This window comes from Trematomus bernacchii, unplaced genomic scaffold (assembly GCF_902827165.1).
Source record: "Trematomus bernacchii unplaced genomic scaffold, fTreBer1.1, whole genome shotgun sequence".
In the NCBI taxonomy this organism is placed as follows: Eukaryota; Metazoa; Chordata; class Actinopteri; order Perciformes; family Nototheniidae; genus Trematomus; species Trematomus bernacchii.
Window position 1 is genome coordinate 3,658,772 of NW_022987668.1, and position 17,525 is coordinate 3,676,296.

The 17,525-nt window shown below is 40.8% G+C and overlaps 1 protein-coding gene across 1 annotated transcript in view; it reads right to left on the bottom strand.

Annotated features, from left to right (window-relative positions):
- The window catches only part of itsn1 (intersectin 1 (SH3 domain protein)), an 88,307-nt gene that overhangs the window by 37,749 nt on the left and 33,033 nt on the right, over positions 1 to 17,525 (bottom strand). The window contains 6 exon segments of the mRNA XM_034135860.1: positions 916 to 1,052; positions 9,998 to 10,137; positions 11,589 to 11,676; positions 12,880 to 13,020; positions 15,439 to 15,588; positions 16,287 to 16,409. Coding sequence (XP_033991751.1) covers positions 916 to 1,052; positions 9,998 to 10,137; positions 11,589 to 11,676; positions 12,880 to 13,020; positions 15,439 to 15,588; positions 16,287 to 16,409 — 779 coding nt within the window.

Sequence of the window (17,525 nt, forward strand, 5' to 3'; positions counted from 1 at the left end):
GTAACGTAGCTTTCAGTTTGGGCAAACTGCGTGCGTATCACTCTCACTTCTCAATGGTAACGTGTAGGTGGATTTAGGAACTTCCCCTCGAGTCTATTGGCTCTAACGGTTCAAAAGTGACCAATGGGTTCCAGAGAAACGGCAAATGCACCCAAATGACCCCAGAGGTGGGTTTTTTTTTTCTAAATCTCTCTAAAAAGGTCAAATGTCACTTGTTTTGCATCAATCTTGATACAGGGTACTTATTATATGTTATAGTTTGGATTCCTAAAGCTTTTAGTCTACTATCCCATCATTCAAGGGTGGTTTTCACTATAAGTAATGTTTTTGTTTTTGGACGGACACAATCATTTACATTTTCTTACTATGTTCAATCTGAATTTTCTTTAAAATAAAAACATCTATATTGATTCTGACTTTTCTACATCCAACTCACAGGTTTATCATTGCTTTGAGAAAAAAGATTATTAATTTACCCCTTTTAGAAGTGAAGTTATAGTCATTTGTTCTGGGAATGTCATTTTCGAGCCTGAGGCCTGAAAAACAGGCTCAGGGCTTAACAACTATGTAGGGATGCTTTAGGATTAATACGTATCCTATTTTAGTAGTAAGTAAAAGTGATTCAAGTGTTTTGTAATGCCATTTAAAAAGTTGTAGGCATATATTGATGATTATTGGGATAATAATGTAGTATAATAAAAAACTGTATATAAAGAAAAGAGAAGATGGAACTTGATGTATCCACATGGGGAAATTCAGGTGTTTATAGCAGCAACAGGGTCAGCGTTAAAAACAGGCTTCACACAAGGTACAAATAAAGACAAATAGAATAAAATAAAGTGATAAAGTAACTGTTGATATCATCCCATGCCTAGCTTGTACCCATTAAAAGCCTCTCATTGTGAACTCCATTACCTGCCATCCTGCAGATCGGCAGACTTCCTCTCGATGGGTGTGTGTAGGTGAGAGTGTGTGTGTGTCAGTGAGTGTGTGTCTCCGTCCAGATCCCTCTGTTTCTGCCTCTGCTGCCGACTGTGGATCTCCCGCAGCTCCTGCAAAGCATCATGGGAAACAGGAAAGGAACAGCGGTGAGGAGGAGGTGGGAGATCAAAAGGGCTGATTGCTACGGGTTACCATCGACCACAAACAACAACAACAGCAGCAGCAGCAGCAGCGGTATGGGTTAGTCAGGTGATCAAGGCAAGCCCCGCCCCTTTAACTGTGTCACTGAGGTCATGAAATCTCCCTGGTAACCATGGAAATTAATTGAATTTTAACAAATCTAAACGAGCAGCTTATTCCTTTTGAGCTAGAAATCCTCGCTGCTGCTTGAGATCCTGCAAATCAGAAGGTCAACAGAAGGAGACAGGAAACTTTATATTAAGACATGTAGTGAGTCATTTTGGGGTATATTGTGATATGTGATCAAGCTCTTAAAGAAAAAAGGACATGCTTTAATAAAAACAATTCAGTATTTTGCTTAAAGTGAACCTATCATGCTATATTTGAATAATATAGTGTAGGACCATACCTATATAAGGCGTATTTATACTTTTTTTTTTTCAAAATACCAAACAGATCATGCATTTTAGCCATGCCTCATTTCGCTCAATTTGACCATTTCTAGCACTGTTTTAGCAAGGGTTGATTCTGTGAGAACAGCACCACCTACAGGCCTGGCATATGTACTACAGCGTCTCCAGCGCTTTCGAATGGCAATGGCCGTGGCTGTCTCCTCCTGATTGGTGGAGTTGGCCCCAATAGCCGTAGCGCCACCGTCCTGACGTCAGGACAGTGTTCAAATCTGGATCAGTTTTTATCAGATCCGTTGCAGCCCCTTTTTTAGAGATTTGGGTATGAGGAAGGGAAAATAGAGAGGGTTGTGTTTTCTGACACTTGGTGAGTTCCCTGGAACACCGGGGACACATATTCATGTATAAAAGACGTACAAAAGTGCATTTTGCATGATAGGTCCTCTTTAAATACTGTAGTTTAAATCCTAAATCAATCGATTAACATATGAAAAACAAATATTGAATTTGTGCCATTAGCGATTGAAGATATGAGTAAAAATATACTTTAATGGTTTTGTTTTTGGTCAATTTTCTGCGGTGTAGCAAAGGCTAACAAGGACATCACTAATTAAGATTAAAATAAAAGAACATCCTATTAACTGCGTCACTTTAAGAAAACACTAAAGAGCACCTCATTGCTCTTGCTGTCGAACTAGGAATCCTGGCTGTGTGGCTAAAAGGGTGACAAGGAAACTACCCATTAAGTTCAAGAGACAACAAAATAGAAAATAAATTGCACAGGAAGATAGTGGAAACAACAACAATGTTGGATGTTGGAGGGGGGGCGGAGCTTGCACAAAGAGGGCGGGACAAAACAGGGGGGAGATGCAGTTCTGTGGAGTCATGACAACCAGCTGTGCCATTAGAACACACTCTGTTACTATAGCGACAAGGCAGCTGTTTTGTGTTTCAGCCAAAACAACCAACGTTTTGGTCGGACGGAGGATATAAAACTACAACTCTGGAGAGACAGGAAGTGGAGGACATGAGACAACATGAGAGACAAAGACCCTCCCCTAATGTTGAGACACATGGGGATATTATTTTGGAATAAATAAGTGCGGGAGATAACGAATAACTATTATCTTTGGATCCTGTTTTAAATCGTGCCATGAACCTTTGATGATTAAACGGGTATTTCTTTGAAGTCATAAATCCTTTATTTGTGGGTCAATTGACTTCACTACTGTGCCATAAAAAGTAACTAACTAACATATTCAATTATAGTGGGAAAGTACACGTTAATAAAAGAGAATACAATATAAGTACACATTTATGTTTACGTTTTTTCACACACAACTAAATGGTACCACGATAAAGTGCGACTTTCTTGACCTGCCAAAGGACTTTTTAAATACATTTTAAGGAGAAAACTATGCATTCCCCCTAAAAAAGTCCCATATGTGACATCAGAAAGAAAGGGACTTTGCCTCCACACACACACACACACACCACACACACACACACACACACACACACACACACACACACACACACACACACACACACACACACACACACACACACACACACACCACACACACACACACACACACACACACACACCACACACACACACACACACACACACACACACACACACACACACACACACACACCACACACACACACACACACACACACACACACACACACACACACACACACACACACACACACACAGTTTCTAGTTCATCAGCATGTTAGCCTCTCAAATGTTTACTAGCTTGTCTGGCTGAAACATCGTCTGGTAGCACACAGGAAGTAGCATTACCTCACAGTGTAGTAGTAGCATAAAGTCACCTAATCTAGTACACCTACTAATCTAGCAAGACTATGGTGGCCCTGAGGGTCAAAACACAAATAGTAATACTTTTTGTGCTTTCAAACATGTGTTTTGACATCGTTTGACCCTCAGGGCCACCGTACAAGACCGCTAGTTTAGCATTACAACTTCGCACAGCGTCAACTATTGGAGCATTGTTAGCTAACTGGCTAATTAGTGGAAATAAGGGGCGCTAAAAAGAAGGGGGACAGAGAAGGTAGAATATTAGAGATGAAGGGATTAGAAAAAAGTGTCAAAGAAAATAAGATTTGAGAAAGAGATGAGGATGAAGAGACATGGGCGGATATGAAAATAAAATAAAGAGAAGAAGAAGGGAGGGGAAGGGAGTTGTGAAGACCTTTATAACGTAGTCTAGCCGAGCCAGACAGACCCTGACGGCTGACACACACTCCTGTATCTGCCCCTGCTCCTGGCACTGAAACGAACACACACACACACACACATAGACTCAATCGTACTGTAGACACGGACACACACTCACAGACAGGTAATGCTTCAAAACATATCCACGCATTAAGGAATTAAAGGAGTTGTTTTGGAGTTAATCTGAACTTCCTGATGTTTTTCTGAAGTAAAAATATTAGACAATTCTTCTTGTAAGTGACCTGTGTTAATATAATGTCATATATATGTTTGTTAAATGTAAATAAATTAATATATGACTGTATAAATCCTAATATTAGACTTACAGACGTTAGGTTTTTGTGTTAACATGTGTCTAATCTTACTCTGAATTTCAGTTTAAGACCTATAAATGATCCAGTATACCTTTAGGAACATTTTATATTTGCTTTCATTATCCCAATTGATTTAAAACTGCTCTCCAGTTACCTGAAAAAATATTTGAATCCCTGACAGTTTTCTCTCACTAGAGATTAAACCAACAAAAGGCCTGACTCATGCGAGGAGAGGCTCTTGTGACTCACCCTGATGAGTAATCTGCAGTTACTACTGTCAGGTTGTTATAAAAAACAGACTGAAGGTGGCAACAGCCCAGTTATCATTACGTTTAGTGCCGTGTGCAAAAAGCCTGAGCAGATATCTTTCACTGACCTGGCTCTATTAGAAAAGAGTTGGAAGTTAAGTTAGTGTTTTGATGTGTTTAGTAGGTTGTTAGGTTAGATATATATTGCGGACACAACCACATTTCCTCCACATTAATGACTACAGTCTGTTGTTTAAACATCTGGTAAATAGATGGCAAAATATATTCAGTTCCTCCCTGTTTTTATCAGAATCGGAAATCCTGAATTGATTTGTTTGCTAGGTTTTTAGGTCACTTTATAACTGCATATATCCTCCATTTCTAAAGAAACTAATAATCTGGTAAATAAATATTTAGGTATTTCGTCATGCGACTAATATTTGTTTCCTCCCTGTTTTTATTGGAATAGGAAATTCTTTATTCATCATTGGGGAAATTGCAGCATAAAGGCGTCCAAAAATACGTAGGCTAACGAAGTTTTTCCATATATTATTAATTAAGATGCAAGCACCTGTCTAATACAACTAGTGTATAAGTTATTCATTAACTAATGTTGCACACATGTTGAATTTTGCATACATTTCCTCTGGATTCGAGTGTATTAAGTGCTTCTTTTGCCGATTCGTGAGATTAGGAAAAACAACAGCACACTGAAATCAGTACATGAGTGCATTTCAGTAATCAAACCATTCACAGCTTTACGATCAAGCTTCAACTGGCTGGGAAAACATGTGTCTGTCTGGGAGAGGGGCAGCACACTGCACAACATGAGGAGATGTCTGCAAAAACCATGGCCGTTTAAAAGTCTGGTTTGTCGGTGTTAAAGAAGCCTTTGACTAAAAACACTTATGGCGCATTTCCACTGCAGCGCGGAGCACGGTTTAAGCGTGCCGTGCCAAACCCGGCCCGCTTTTGGTTGTGTTTCCACTAGGGGTAGTTCCGGCTAGCGGGTATTGTTTCAGTTTTTCTGGCTCTCCAAAATCCAGGTTCTTTCCGGGCCAACAACCGGGCTGAGTATGCTAAACTAGAGAGAGAATTGCTGGCAAGGGGGCTACAACTACAACAAGATGAACATATTTGACCGTGATTTAATTGTAATACACGTTTCAAAATGATGCCGAAGTAACAACATACTGATACCGGTTAGTAAAAACCATGAATTACTGCTTTGACAAGTCTGCAGACAGACGGCAGGGGAAAAACCTTTTAAAATGCGTGTTTTCTGAATGGAGATTGGCTAAGCTAACGCAGTATATGCTCCGACCGTCCACACTCACAACAACGGCCTATACAGACATAAATAAAGCAGCGACTGTATTCACCATGACACAGGCAGTCTGTGGTGTGTACTTGTTTAACTTTTGTCTAGTTTCTGAACATATATGAGGAGCTGTGAGCTCTGAGGGCTAACAGCTAACGGCTGATGTTGGTTTTGTGTTTCGCATTGAAGATGACGTCACGGCTCCGCCTACACTGCGTTACTATAGTTACTACCCCAGCTACTAAACTGTAATGGAAACGCAGCATAAAGTGAGCCTGGCATAACAAGGCCGAGCCATACCTTACTAAGCCGAGCGAGGCCCTGCAGTGGAAATGCACCATAAGTAGTCTGGTGCCGTTGTGTGCTTTAGGAAGAGGTAGTCGAATTCAAATGCAAAATCAGCTGATCTTGATATTAGGATATTTTATGTAGAGTGGTGCAGTGATAATGGACTTGTGTATCATCACAAGCACTCCCTCGACAAAAAGCCAATGGGGTTTTCCATTCGATGTTGGACTACTGCAGAAAATAAGATCTGTGGCAAACACACGTTTATGATATTTACACGTTTTGTTCAGCAGGATAATCTCCACATATTAACAACATATTAAAATCATATAAAGCAGGGAAGTTTACAGCGTTACAGCAGAAAAGGTAAAGTGCAGATAAAATAGAAAAAACGTATATTTATAGATAAATAAAAAGTTAGGTACACGTTAGTAAAAAATTATAAGAAAAGACAAATGGTAAAAATAAGTAGCAGTATTTTAAACTGTAAAAAAGTGTCAAAGGAGCCGGTAACGTTAACAAGTTGTAAATATATTGTAAAGAAATAAAGTGTTTATTGTACATCTTGTTTAGACACTTGTGAGCGTATTTTATGTCGTAGAATACAAATCTCTTCAGCTTGTGTTAACCACAGATCTTATTTCAGACTTGAACACTTTTCAAAACCATTGACTTCCAGACGAGAGAACTGGAAATGCTGATTTGTTTTGGGTTTCTTTAGGACTCATTCCTGCACCACTCTATTGTTAGTTAACAGTACAGAGTATCCCAGCTGCAGTACCACCCCAGTCCAGCGGTGGCAGCATCTCTACCTGTCTGCCTCTCTGTTCGTCCTGAAGCTGGCGTCGCAGGGCCTCTATCCTCGAACAGTGGTTGGCATAGAACTCACACAGAGACTGGCAGAAGGCCAATGAAAAAAGGGGTAGAAAATAAAGAAAGGAAAGGGTTTAATTGTGAGGATTAAACAAAGCATATGATAAAGGGTGAAGAAGAAGCAGGAAGGAAACTCAAAGCAGGAGAAGGACAGCGAGTAGAAAAAGCATTGGGAAAGAGTCCCAGTGGGTAAAGAGGACAGAAGAGATTTTGTGGAGAGGAAGGTGGACGGCAGAAACGTAAATACAATGTTCACATCTCTGTGGACTATAGCTTGCTTTGCAGAGATCACACCTGTCGTGGACGTTTATCCAATGAACCAAGTTCCTATGCAAGGAAATCGTAGTTCTGACTACATAAAATAACAATTATCTTTATGGAGAACAAATAAACTTGCAGGTAAAACTAGTAAAGAAAATTAAAGCATCAAAATCGCATCTCGACTGATCCACCACTGACTTGATGATTCAAAAGGAGACCATATGCAATGACACTGCATTTTCCCGATTCAATTAAACGGTCAAAAACTGGTTTCGATCCATATTTACAGACGTCCAGCATCTTACTGGCACAACGTAATTAGACTCTTTTGGACACTGCCTGACGACACGATCATATGACATCATTAAGAACAGAAACACAAGCTCAGCATCGTCCAATGATATCCATATTAACAAAAATTGTGGTATTAAAGGTGGGGTAGGTAAGTTTGAGAAACCGGCTCGAGATACACTTTTTGTTATATTCCATGGAATGCTCTTAACACCCCGATAGCAATGAATATCTGAAGTGCTTTGACAACAAATCCATACAAAAATGTCATCTGTGGAAGCCGTAGTACTGTAAAAAGCACGACCAATCATCTGAGCCGGCCCGGCTAAAATAACTGGATGGCCTACCTGCCTGTCAGCCTTCCATCGGGGCACAAACTTATCTCGTGCCCTCATTGGTCATGTGCGCGTTCGTGTGTGTTGGACGAGGGGCTCTGTAAGGAAGTGGCAGATTTTCTCCGGTTGTGTATTTTCAAATTCTAGCGATCTCGAGCCGGTTTCTCCAAACTTACATACCCCACCTTTAAAGAAAGAATATGTAATCTGTCTTGTAACCAGTGAGGGAGGACTTTGTGTGTTGCTTGAAGGCTTTTTGCTGCTTACTCTAATTACTTTCATACGGAAGAAGACTGGGATCCATCTTTATTAGATAAGCCATCTATTTATTGAGGTCTGTTTTGTCTCTGCTCCTTTATCCTCCTCCTCCTCCTCCTCCTCCTTGTTGTAGTAACAGACCACAGGATTAATACTCCTCTCTCTGACCTGACTCTAGAGACAGAACAGGACACAATGTGGTACAGGAAACATAAACAAACCGCTGTGATGCAACGCTTTAAGGAATAAAACCTTCCTCAGTGAGTTCCTGTGCACAGCTAGCTCTCTCCAAAAACACAGCAACAAACCGCTTTCACACCAAGTACTTTGCCGCACGTAGTTCCCAGCACTTAGTTCCCAGCACTTAGTAGGCTACCCCCATGGAACTAAAGAGCAGATCACGTTCACACCGGAATAAATTCCCTGAGGGAGGATTAGGCAAATGAAGCCGCTGACGTCACTTCTTCTTCTTCTGCTTTGGGTTTACTGGCAGGCCGCAAACCACTTCACGGCGTATACTGCCACCCGAAGTCCCCGGCCGGAAGTCCCCGGAGTTGGGGACTGGCTTCAGTAGAAGCTGCTGGGACTCCCAGCAGCTTCTACTGAAGCCTTCAGAGTAAATCGCCAGAACGCCGACACCTCCTCATCACTCCCATGTTTTTTTTTTGTGTTGCCATAAGTTATTCTCTCTCCGTTGGTGCGCGGGGCTAATGCTAATGCTAATAATGCTAATGCCAGCAAATACAATGGCGGCTTCACAAAACCTTTCCGAGTTTTACGGGGCGTGGTTTGCAATCCGCCCAGCCAATCAGAAATTGGAACTTTTCTCTCCCCAGGAAAGTACCACCTCTCAAGCAGGGACTGAAAAGGGGGGAAAAGTTCTCATGAACTAAGTTCTCTTTTTGGTGTGAACGCAAAATCCCAGGAACTATCGGAACGAAACGGGAAAAGTACGGGTAAAAGTACTCCGGTGTGAACGCGCCTATTAGGCACACACATAGACACATAGAAGTACCACATTAAAATACACTGAACAAAAAAACAAGCACTTCTGTTTTCACTCAATTATTTTTAAATAAAAGACTCTTTCTATGCACACACAATCCTTCCTTTCTTACTGGGTGCAGCAGTCTTTACACAACCAGTTTGTGCACAATATTTCATTGAAAAAGTGAAGTATTTATTTCAACCTGTTAGAAATTTGAGCAAAAACTAAAGAGTTGTGTTTTTTTTTTGTTCAGTGTGAATACAAACACAGATATTGTGGTCAGATATTAACAGTAAGACACATCAGATAACATTATGAACGTGTTAAACTAGCGTGAGGATGGGTTATGATGAAGGATAGGACAGGATTTAAAGCTACACATATCAAATATTTTCTGATGCAAAACATTTACTGGGTTAGCAAGTTTATGGAGTTTCTTTGTAAATGTTCTGTTTTGTTGAATATTCATTTTGAGTGAGTTGAAAGCACAACAGCCATGAATCAAACTGAACAACAGATAAGTATTTTCTATATGATCAGCACAGCATATGATCCTTTGGTTTTTTGTTATGTGAACAAACAAAGAAATGTGCAGCTGTGCTTCAGATTGAAGGACGTGTTGAATTGAATTTTCTGTACTTTGAGAATCCAATTTTCAAAAAGTCAAATCCCCCAAATAGATTTCCCATATGAATGATTTAGGAATAATGTTCAAAGGACTTAAACTATGGATATACCAAGAGTTCACCCGTAAGATCAAAGTAAAGAGAGCCAAAACTAAAGAGTAGGGACGTTTTGAAATTGTTCTCTTGTACCTTTATGACGTATTGTCGGGTAACTCTTCAAAAATAAAATTCTTCTTAATATTAATTGGAACACTTCACTTGTCTGTCAATCAGTCCATTGCATCCAGCTGAACTCGGCCAAGTTAGTTTGTTTAATACTTGGTTCATGAGGAGTTTTAATCTTTATATTAAAATAGAACAGACCTGACCTCTCCTCTATGTGCCGTGTTATCGTGTTAGAGAGCTGTTTACCTTCAGCTGGGTGTTGAACGCGTCTATCTCCAGCAGTTTGGCGCGGGTCTCTCTCTCCACGGCGTCCAGCTGATCTCTGAGCTGCTGTCTGCTGCTCTCCTTCTGCTCCACCGCCTTCTGCAGCGACGACAGGCTGTCACCTGCGACACACACACACACACACACACACACACACACACACACACACACACACACCACACACACCACACACACACACACACACACACACACACACACACACACACACACACACACACACACACACACACACACACACACACACACACACACACACACACACACACACACACACACACACACACACACACACACACACACACACACACACACACACACACACACACACACACACACACACACACACAATTTTAACTGTTGAAAAAAGCACTCAGAAGCTTGTTTTTGAACATCCAAATTCTTCTAACTAAAATCATGAATTCAAATCAGAGCTAGAAAATCTCAGGCGTCTATACGAATAATCGTAAAAATAGAAATATGTCATTAAATGTGTACATTTCTTTCTTTTCATCTGTTTTATAAAAGGTCACCTATCATGCTTTATAGGCAATAGCATAGGTCTCAGATATATAAACATATATAAAAAAACATGTCTATGAAGTGTTTTGCTCAAAATACCAAACAGATCACCCATTCTAGCCATGCCTCATATCCCTCTATTTCACTTCCTGTTTCAAAAGTGCTGATTTTATGTATAAAGCTTTAAAAAATAACAAATAAATAACAAATAAAAAAGGAGAGGGCTGAGCTCATGCGGGACCCGGCAGCTACTGTCTAAACTAAATGCTGCCGTGATGAAACGCCATATCATGGATTATCAAGGATTATCTCTGAAACAGTATGGAGCTCAAAGGCTTTCTCTCTTGCCGGTTATACCACAAGGTGAGTTCCTTTTTATTTCCTGCTTCTTCACACACATGCTCTCCAGTACAGGTTAGCTCTGAGTGTTAGCGATGCTAATGTAAACACCGACCATATTACGTCCAAAACAGTCGGGCATTGTTTCTGATAGCAACGTTTCTGATAGCGCCGTGGGTCCACATTTCAGATATTACGTCATATCGGACGCAAATCTGGATCAGCTCCGTTGTAGCCCCGTTTTTAGAGATTTGGGTACGGAGGAAAAGAGAGAGGGTTTTATTTTCTGAAGCTGCGTGAGTTCCCTGACACACCGGGGACACATACTTATGTATAAAAGACATCAACAAGTGCATTTTGCATGATAGGTCCCTTTTAAGTTTAACATAATATATTTGTGTTTTCGACTGACAAAACACAACATTTACAGACCACAGGATTTATTTATTAAAGTAAAATAAAATGGCAGATGATTCTATAATACATGTTCAAGTTGTAGCCTTAATTTGAACCCTTTCAGAGAGTAGGCTCAAAATACTTCCCACTCTTTATGACATCAAAGGGTCAGACATATCGTACGATGCACAACGTTTTGAGTCATTATGCAAGTAAACACAGCCAATCGAGACAGCTTTCTATGTGAGGAGTATGAATATGTGGCCTTTAAGTGTGTGTTAGTTTGTGTTGTACTCACGATGCAAACTGTTCTGTTGAACCTGCTTCAGCTGGTCGTTGAGACCCTGTTTATCAGGAATTAACCTCCCCAACCACTGCTGGGAGTCCTACAGGAAAACAACAGAAATAATCATTAAATAAGAGATTTTAACTACATAAAAGTATGTCAATGTTGGGAAAATACTGAATGCCCTCTTCCAATATGAGAGTAACATGATAACAAAGGTATCCCAACTGTAGCTGAGTACATGACAGGATGTCTGATTACCTAGAAGAGCATCAGGACTGTTTGAGGCATATGATAGCTATGTGATGAACATGATGATTCAGCCTCTATGGAGATAGACATATGACAAGCATGATCATTTCTGACGTGGAGCTAATCTGAAGTAAACATTGAATACTGCTTTCTATTCCTCCATCTTGTGACTGTGTAACTCCCGGGGTGTTTCTCAATCGCGAGTAAAGCTGCTTCAGAGCCACTATTTCAAGCATACTACGTCATCGAGTGCCGCCGAAGTACTGTTCCAATGTCCAGCATACTTGGAAATCTACCGAGCCCGGCGTACTCCGTTTGGAGAAATATCGAGTCTGCACGTGAGTAGACTCCGCGGTCTTAAAATCCCCACAATGCTTTGCGCACGGACCAATTTCCCAAATCTGTGGCGGAAGATGTAAGGCTCATATGACGCACACCTGCACACTTGCTAGCGTGTTCCACACTTCGTTTTCCGAATGCCAGGAAGTATTCTTGACTCGCTTCTGAAGCAAGATGCTCGGCAGACATGTGCTACCAAGCAAGCGTACTCGCGATTGAGAAACACCCCCTCTCTTGGATATCAGCATGTGAAGGACACTGTTCAGGAACTAGTTGTACCAAATGCTCTGTATGTGATGACTACTTCCAAATTTTGCGTAAAAATCCGAAATTTGAGTAAGTCAGATTTTTTGGGATTTTCACAAAAAAGCCAACATTTTGAGAACAAACAGTCTTTTGTACATGACAGGATGTATGATTTCCTACAAGAACCGATATTCCTCCATCTTGTGACTGTGTAACTCCCTCTCTTGGATATCAGCATGTGAAGAACACTGTTCAGGAACTAGTTGATGCTCTGTATGTGATGACTACTTCCATTCTGGAGAGGATCACAAATACATGGATCCTGAGATTGAAGATCAATAGTGAGATGTTCAACAACCCTATTGTATACATGAGGAACATCCAGTTTTTAAGCATGTAGATCTTCTGCTGATGTAGCAGATATTAAAAGGACATTTTGCCTTTTGTTGACATCTGCTGTGTGTACCTGCAGCTGCTGTTGTAGCAGTGTGATCTCAGCGATGCGTGTTTCTCTCGTCTGATTGGTCTGCTCCACCTCCCTCCGCTGAGCCGACAGACGAAAGCGAACGTCCTTCAGTTTGCCCTCCAGCTGGGACTTCTTATCGTTCTGGAGAGAGGACAGGGAGATAGAAAGTTATATATATGATGTTTCTGCTGATGTGCAGACATATTAGCTTTCACTAACGGTTTGTTTACAGTTGTTCTGTTCTTCCTGTTGTTGATTACTTTTGGCTTATGTTCCCTTTTATCATTGTTGTTGTCATTTTCTTTTCTTTCTTGTGACTTTGTTAGATTGCAACCAGTCATTTTTGTATTGTACAAGCTAGCAGAGCTAATCTTCAGCGTAAACAGTATTTTTATATTGTCAGCTTAGCCTTTATTAACTATGCAGCAGAACTATGGATTTCAGTACCAAAGGCTCTAATGGCGCATTTCCACTACACGGCCTCGCTCGGTATGGCTAGGCCTCGTTAGGACTGGCTCACTTTATGGCGCATTTCCATTACAGTTTAGGAACTGGGGTAGTATCTATAGTAACGCAGTGTAGGCGGAGCCGTGACGTCATCTTCAATGAGAACTCCAGAAAAACAACACAGCCGTTAGCTGTTAGCACTCAGAGCTCACAGCTCCTCATATCTGTTCAGAAACTAGACAAAAGTTAAACAAGTACAAACCACAGACTGCCTGTGTCATGGCGAATACAGTCGCTGCTTTATTTATGTCTGTATAGGCCGTTGTTGTGAGTGTGGACGGTCGGAGCATATACTGCGTTAGCTTAGCCAATCTCCATTTAGAAAACAAGCATTTTAAAAGGTTTTTCGCCTGCCGTCTGTCTGCAGACTTGTCAAAGCATTAATTCATGGTTTTTACTAACCGGTATCAGTATGTTGTTACTTCGGCATCATTTTGAAACGTGTATTACAATTAAATCACGGTCAAATATGTCCATCTTGTTGTAGTTGTAGCCCCCTTGCCAGCGATGCTCTCTCTAGTTTAGCATACTCAGCCCGACTCAGCCTCGTTGTCTCTGGCCCCACGATTTTATGAGGCCAGAAAAACTGTGAATTAGGACCCGCCGGCCGGTACTAGGCCAAGTGGAAACGCAACCAAAGACGGGCCGCTGTGTCACAGCCCTCTTAAACCGTGCTCCGCGCTGTAGTGGAAACGCCCCATAAGACACACATGTGTCAAACTCAAGGCCCGGGGGCCAAATGCGGCCCGTGGTGGATTTAATTTCGGCCCGCAGGATAATTTCTAATTACTATTAGATCTGGCCCGCCGGTATATTGCACGCACACCTTCACTCCATCCTGATGGTCTCCTCAGCTCAGAGCCTGACCCCAAACATTGATGACCTTGCACCCAAGATGAGATGCCAAGTATCTGGCTTGAACTAGCATCACAGAGCAGCACACTGAGTTTAATGGATGTTTCCTTCTGCACTTTCTTTCTTGAGACAACAGGGCATGTTTGGGTTTTTCTTTGAGGGAAATAGTTTTGTTGAAGCTGTTGTTGGCCTGTGGGAAAATGTAATCATAAGAAATGACTCGGGAAAAGCTGCAGATAGAGCCATAAGAAATGAATGCAACTGATTATTTAATGTTTAATGTTGTTTTTATAGGCAATAATTCAAGCTTTGTTAGTTCCAGGTTTAATATGTGCAATAAGTTCATTTCAATAAGTTCTGCAATAAACATTGAACCAGTCCGGCCCTCCACTAGTACCCATTTTAAAATGTTGGCCCACTGTGTATTTGAGTTTGACACCCCTGCTCTAAGAGATGTCAGCTTTATGAACATTTTGAACAAACAAACATTATTTATTGAGCTTTGCCTTTAACGAACCGTCACTCCATGTCATTGTTTTTAAACTAAAACATTTGCTATTGTTTGTATGCCTTTTTTTCCGTTTCCATGTTGTATTGTTCTTAAGTTGTCCTTTGTTTTAATACTTGGTTTAATAATACAGAATTTGTTGACAGTTTTTCCTGTTGGCATTAGTTTATTGCTTTAGGGTTCTCTTTGAAGAAACCTTTCCATGTTTTCCAATATTTGTTTTTCTTTTAAGAGACTTGGTTGGTTGGCAAAAACACTAACAGTGTTAAGCAACAGCATCTTATACCAATCAACAATCTTAATTATATTCCCAGAATTGGAACAACAGCTTTCTTAAATGTACAATGAAACTAAAACTCTTAATGTTTCCTTTGTTATATTGCTTGGTTTTATTGTGCAGTATTATAATATGTTTGGTTTTTCATATCATTTCCTCTTCTTGTTGTCAAGCACTTTTAAATACTCCTGATTGACATAATTTCCATGCGGTGTGGCATGTTTACAGTCGTCCAAATTGAGACTCACTTTAACTAACAGGCCCTGTTTTCTCTGTACAGTGTGTGGTGTGTGTGTGTGTGTGTGTGTGTGTGTGTGTGTGTGTGTGTGTGTGTGTGTGTGTGTGTGTGTGTGTGTGTGTGTGTGTGTGTGTGTGTGTGTGTGTGTGTGTGTGTGTGTGTTGTCTGAATTACCAGCGCCTCCAGTTCGAACTCCAGAGTTTTCTTCCTGGCTTTGAGCAGCACGATGCTCTCCTGCTCGCGGTTCCTCTGAGTCAGGAGCTCCTGCCGGCGCTGACGCTCCCACTCCAACTGACGCTGACGCTCCATCTCACGCTTAGCAGTCTGCACACACACACACACACACAGTCGCACACAGTCACAGTCGCACAGTCACAGTCACACACAGTCACACACAGTCACACACAGTCACACACACACACACACACACACACACACACACACACACACACACACACACACACACACACACACACACACACACACACACACACACACACACACACACACACACACACACACACCACACACACACACACACACACACTGTGTTAATGTCTCTGGCTCACTCAATACTTACTTACTGTTTTTAACTACTGCTGCTTATTCCTTTACCATGGTGTCCTTTTTTGTTTCATTTCTTACTAACACGTGCTTGCCCCTTTATTTAAATATGTAATTCTAATCTTTTTACTTTGCCTTTTAGCTGCACTGTTTCTTTGCCGTAAACGTCCCTGCTGCAGGATGAATAGAGGATTTCTAAAAACAGATGTATGTGTTCTGTAACATAAGTGGATATTTGTATTGGTCATTTGGATTGAATATTTCCTCCCATTAAATATGATCCGTACATTACACACTTCATTACACACTCCCATCTGCTGTAGGAGTGTGAATGAGGCTCTTTACTGTGAGATGTACAGAGTGCAGTGAGAGTTGTCTGCAGCAGATTTAATCACAAGTCTGCAAACGTCAACTCAACCGTAACTCTTCAATTCAAACCATGTCCTCTTCCTCCGTACCTCTCTCCTCTCGATCTCTTTGCGTCTCTCCTCCTCTCTTTGTCTCTCGATCTCTCTCTGTCGATCCAGCTGTTTCTCCAGTTCGTGTTGCCGCCTCCTCTCCTGCTCCATGCGCTCGCGCTCCTGAGAAAACAAACAGCTTCTTTGTTTGTTTACGTGTCACTCCGATGCATTTTCATTTCCTCCTAGTTTCAACACTTGCTGTAAACGCAAATAAATACCTGACTGATTCAATGTGGGTTAGTGAGGCTGTTACAATAGGAGGAGGTGGGAAAGTACTCAGATTATTCACTTGTATATATACTCAGCTGCAAGCAAAAGTTCTGCATTCAAAATGGTACTTAAGTAAAAGTATTAGCACTAAAAAGTACTTTAACGACCAAAAGTAAAAGTATTCGTTATGCAAAATAGCCATTTTAAGCACCAGATATGTTTAAACTATTTTATAAAAGATGATTGTTGCATTAATGTGTTCATCACTTCTATGTTGCAATTGGTAAAGTTGGGGGTAAATAAAGGACTTTATACACTATGGGTTAGCTGAACCTATAACATTACATTACATTTAGCTGACGCTTTTATCCAAAGCGACGTACAATTACCGATTACAGGGACATTCTCCCTGGAGTAACTATAATATAGTAATAGTAGTAATTATATTAAAATATAATGTGTAACAATTACCTAAATCTGCAAAGTAACTAGTAACTAAATGTTTTTAAATGAATGTAGTGGAGTAAAAAGTACAACATCTGCCTACAAAATGTACAAGTATAAAGTAGCATAATGTCAAACGTACCAGTTAGGGCTGCACTGGTATATCGTGTTGATAATCACGATATGCGCATGCGCGATATTCACATCGCAGGACGCGCAATTTATTTTATTTTATTTTTTTAGGATTTGCGATATTAAGTAGGCAAATTAACTCAAACACGTCATGTTACAATTCTTTTGCTGCTTGCTACAAAAGGAAAACTGGCGCGGCTCTCATGTCAGGGGTACTTGAGTGAGTGACAGCAAACCACCAATCACAACCAAATCTCCAAAGCAAACGGACCCGGTGATTTAAAGGTAAAAGCACTGAATAAAGTAGTTTCATGTGTTTCTCCAGGGCAGTTCGGCGCTGCTAACTGAGCTAGCTCAGCTTGTTGCTCTGATAACTTAAAGGAGAGGTGTCATGCTTTTCCGGTTATTACCCGTCCCCTTGTGTGTTATGAAGGTTTTTATGCATGTAAA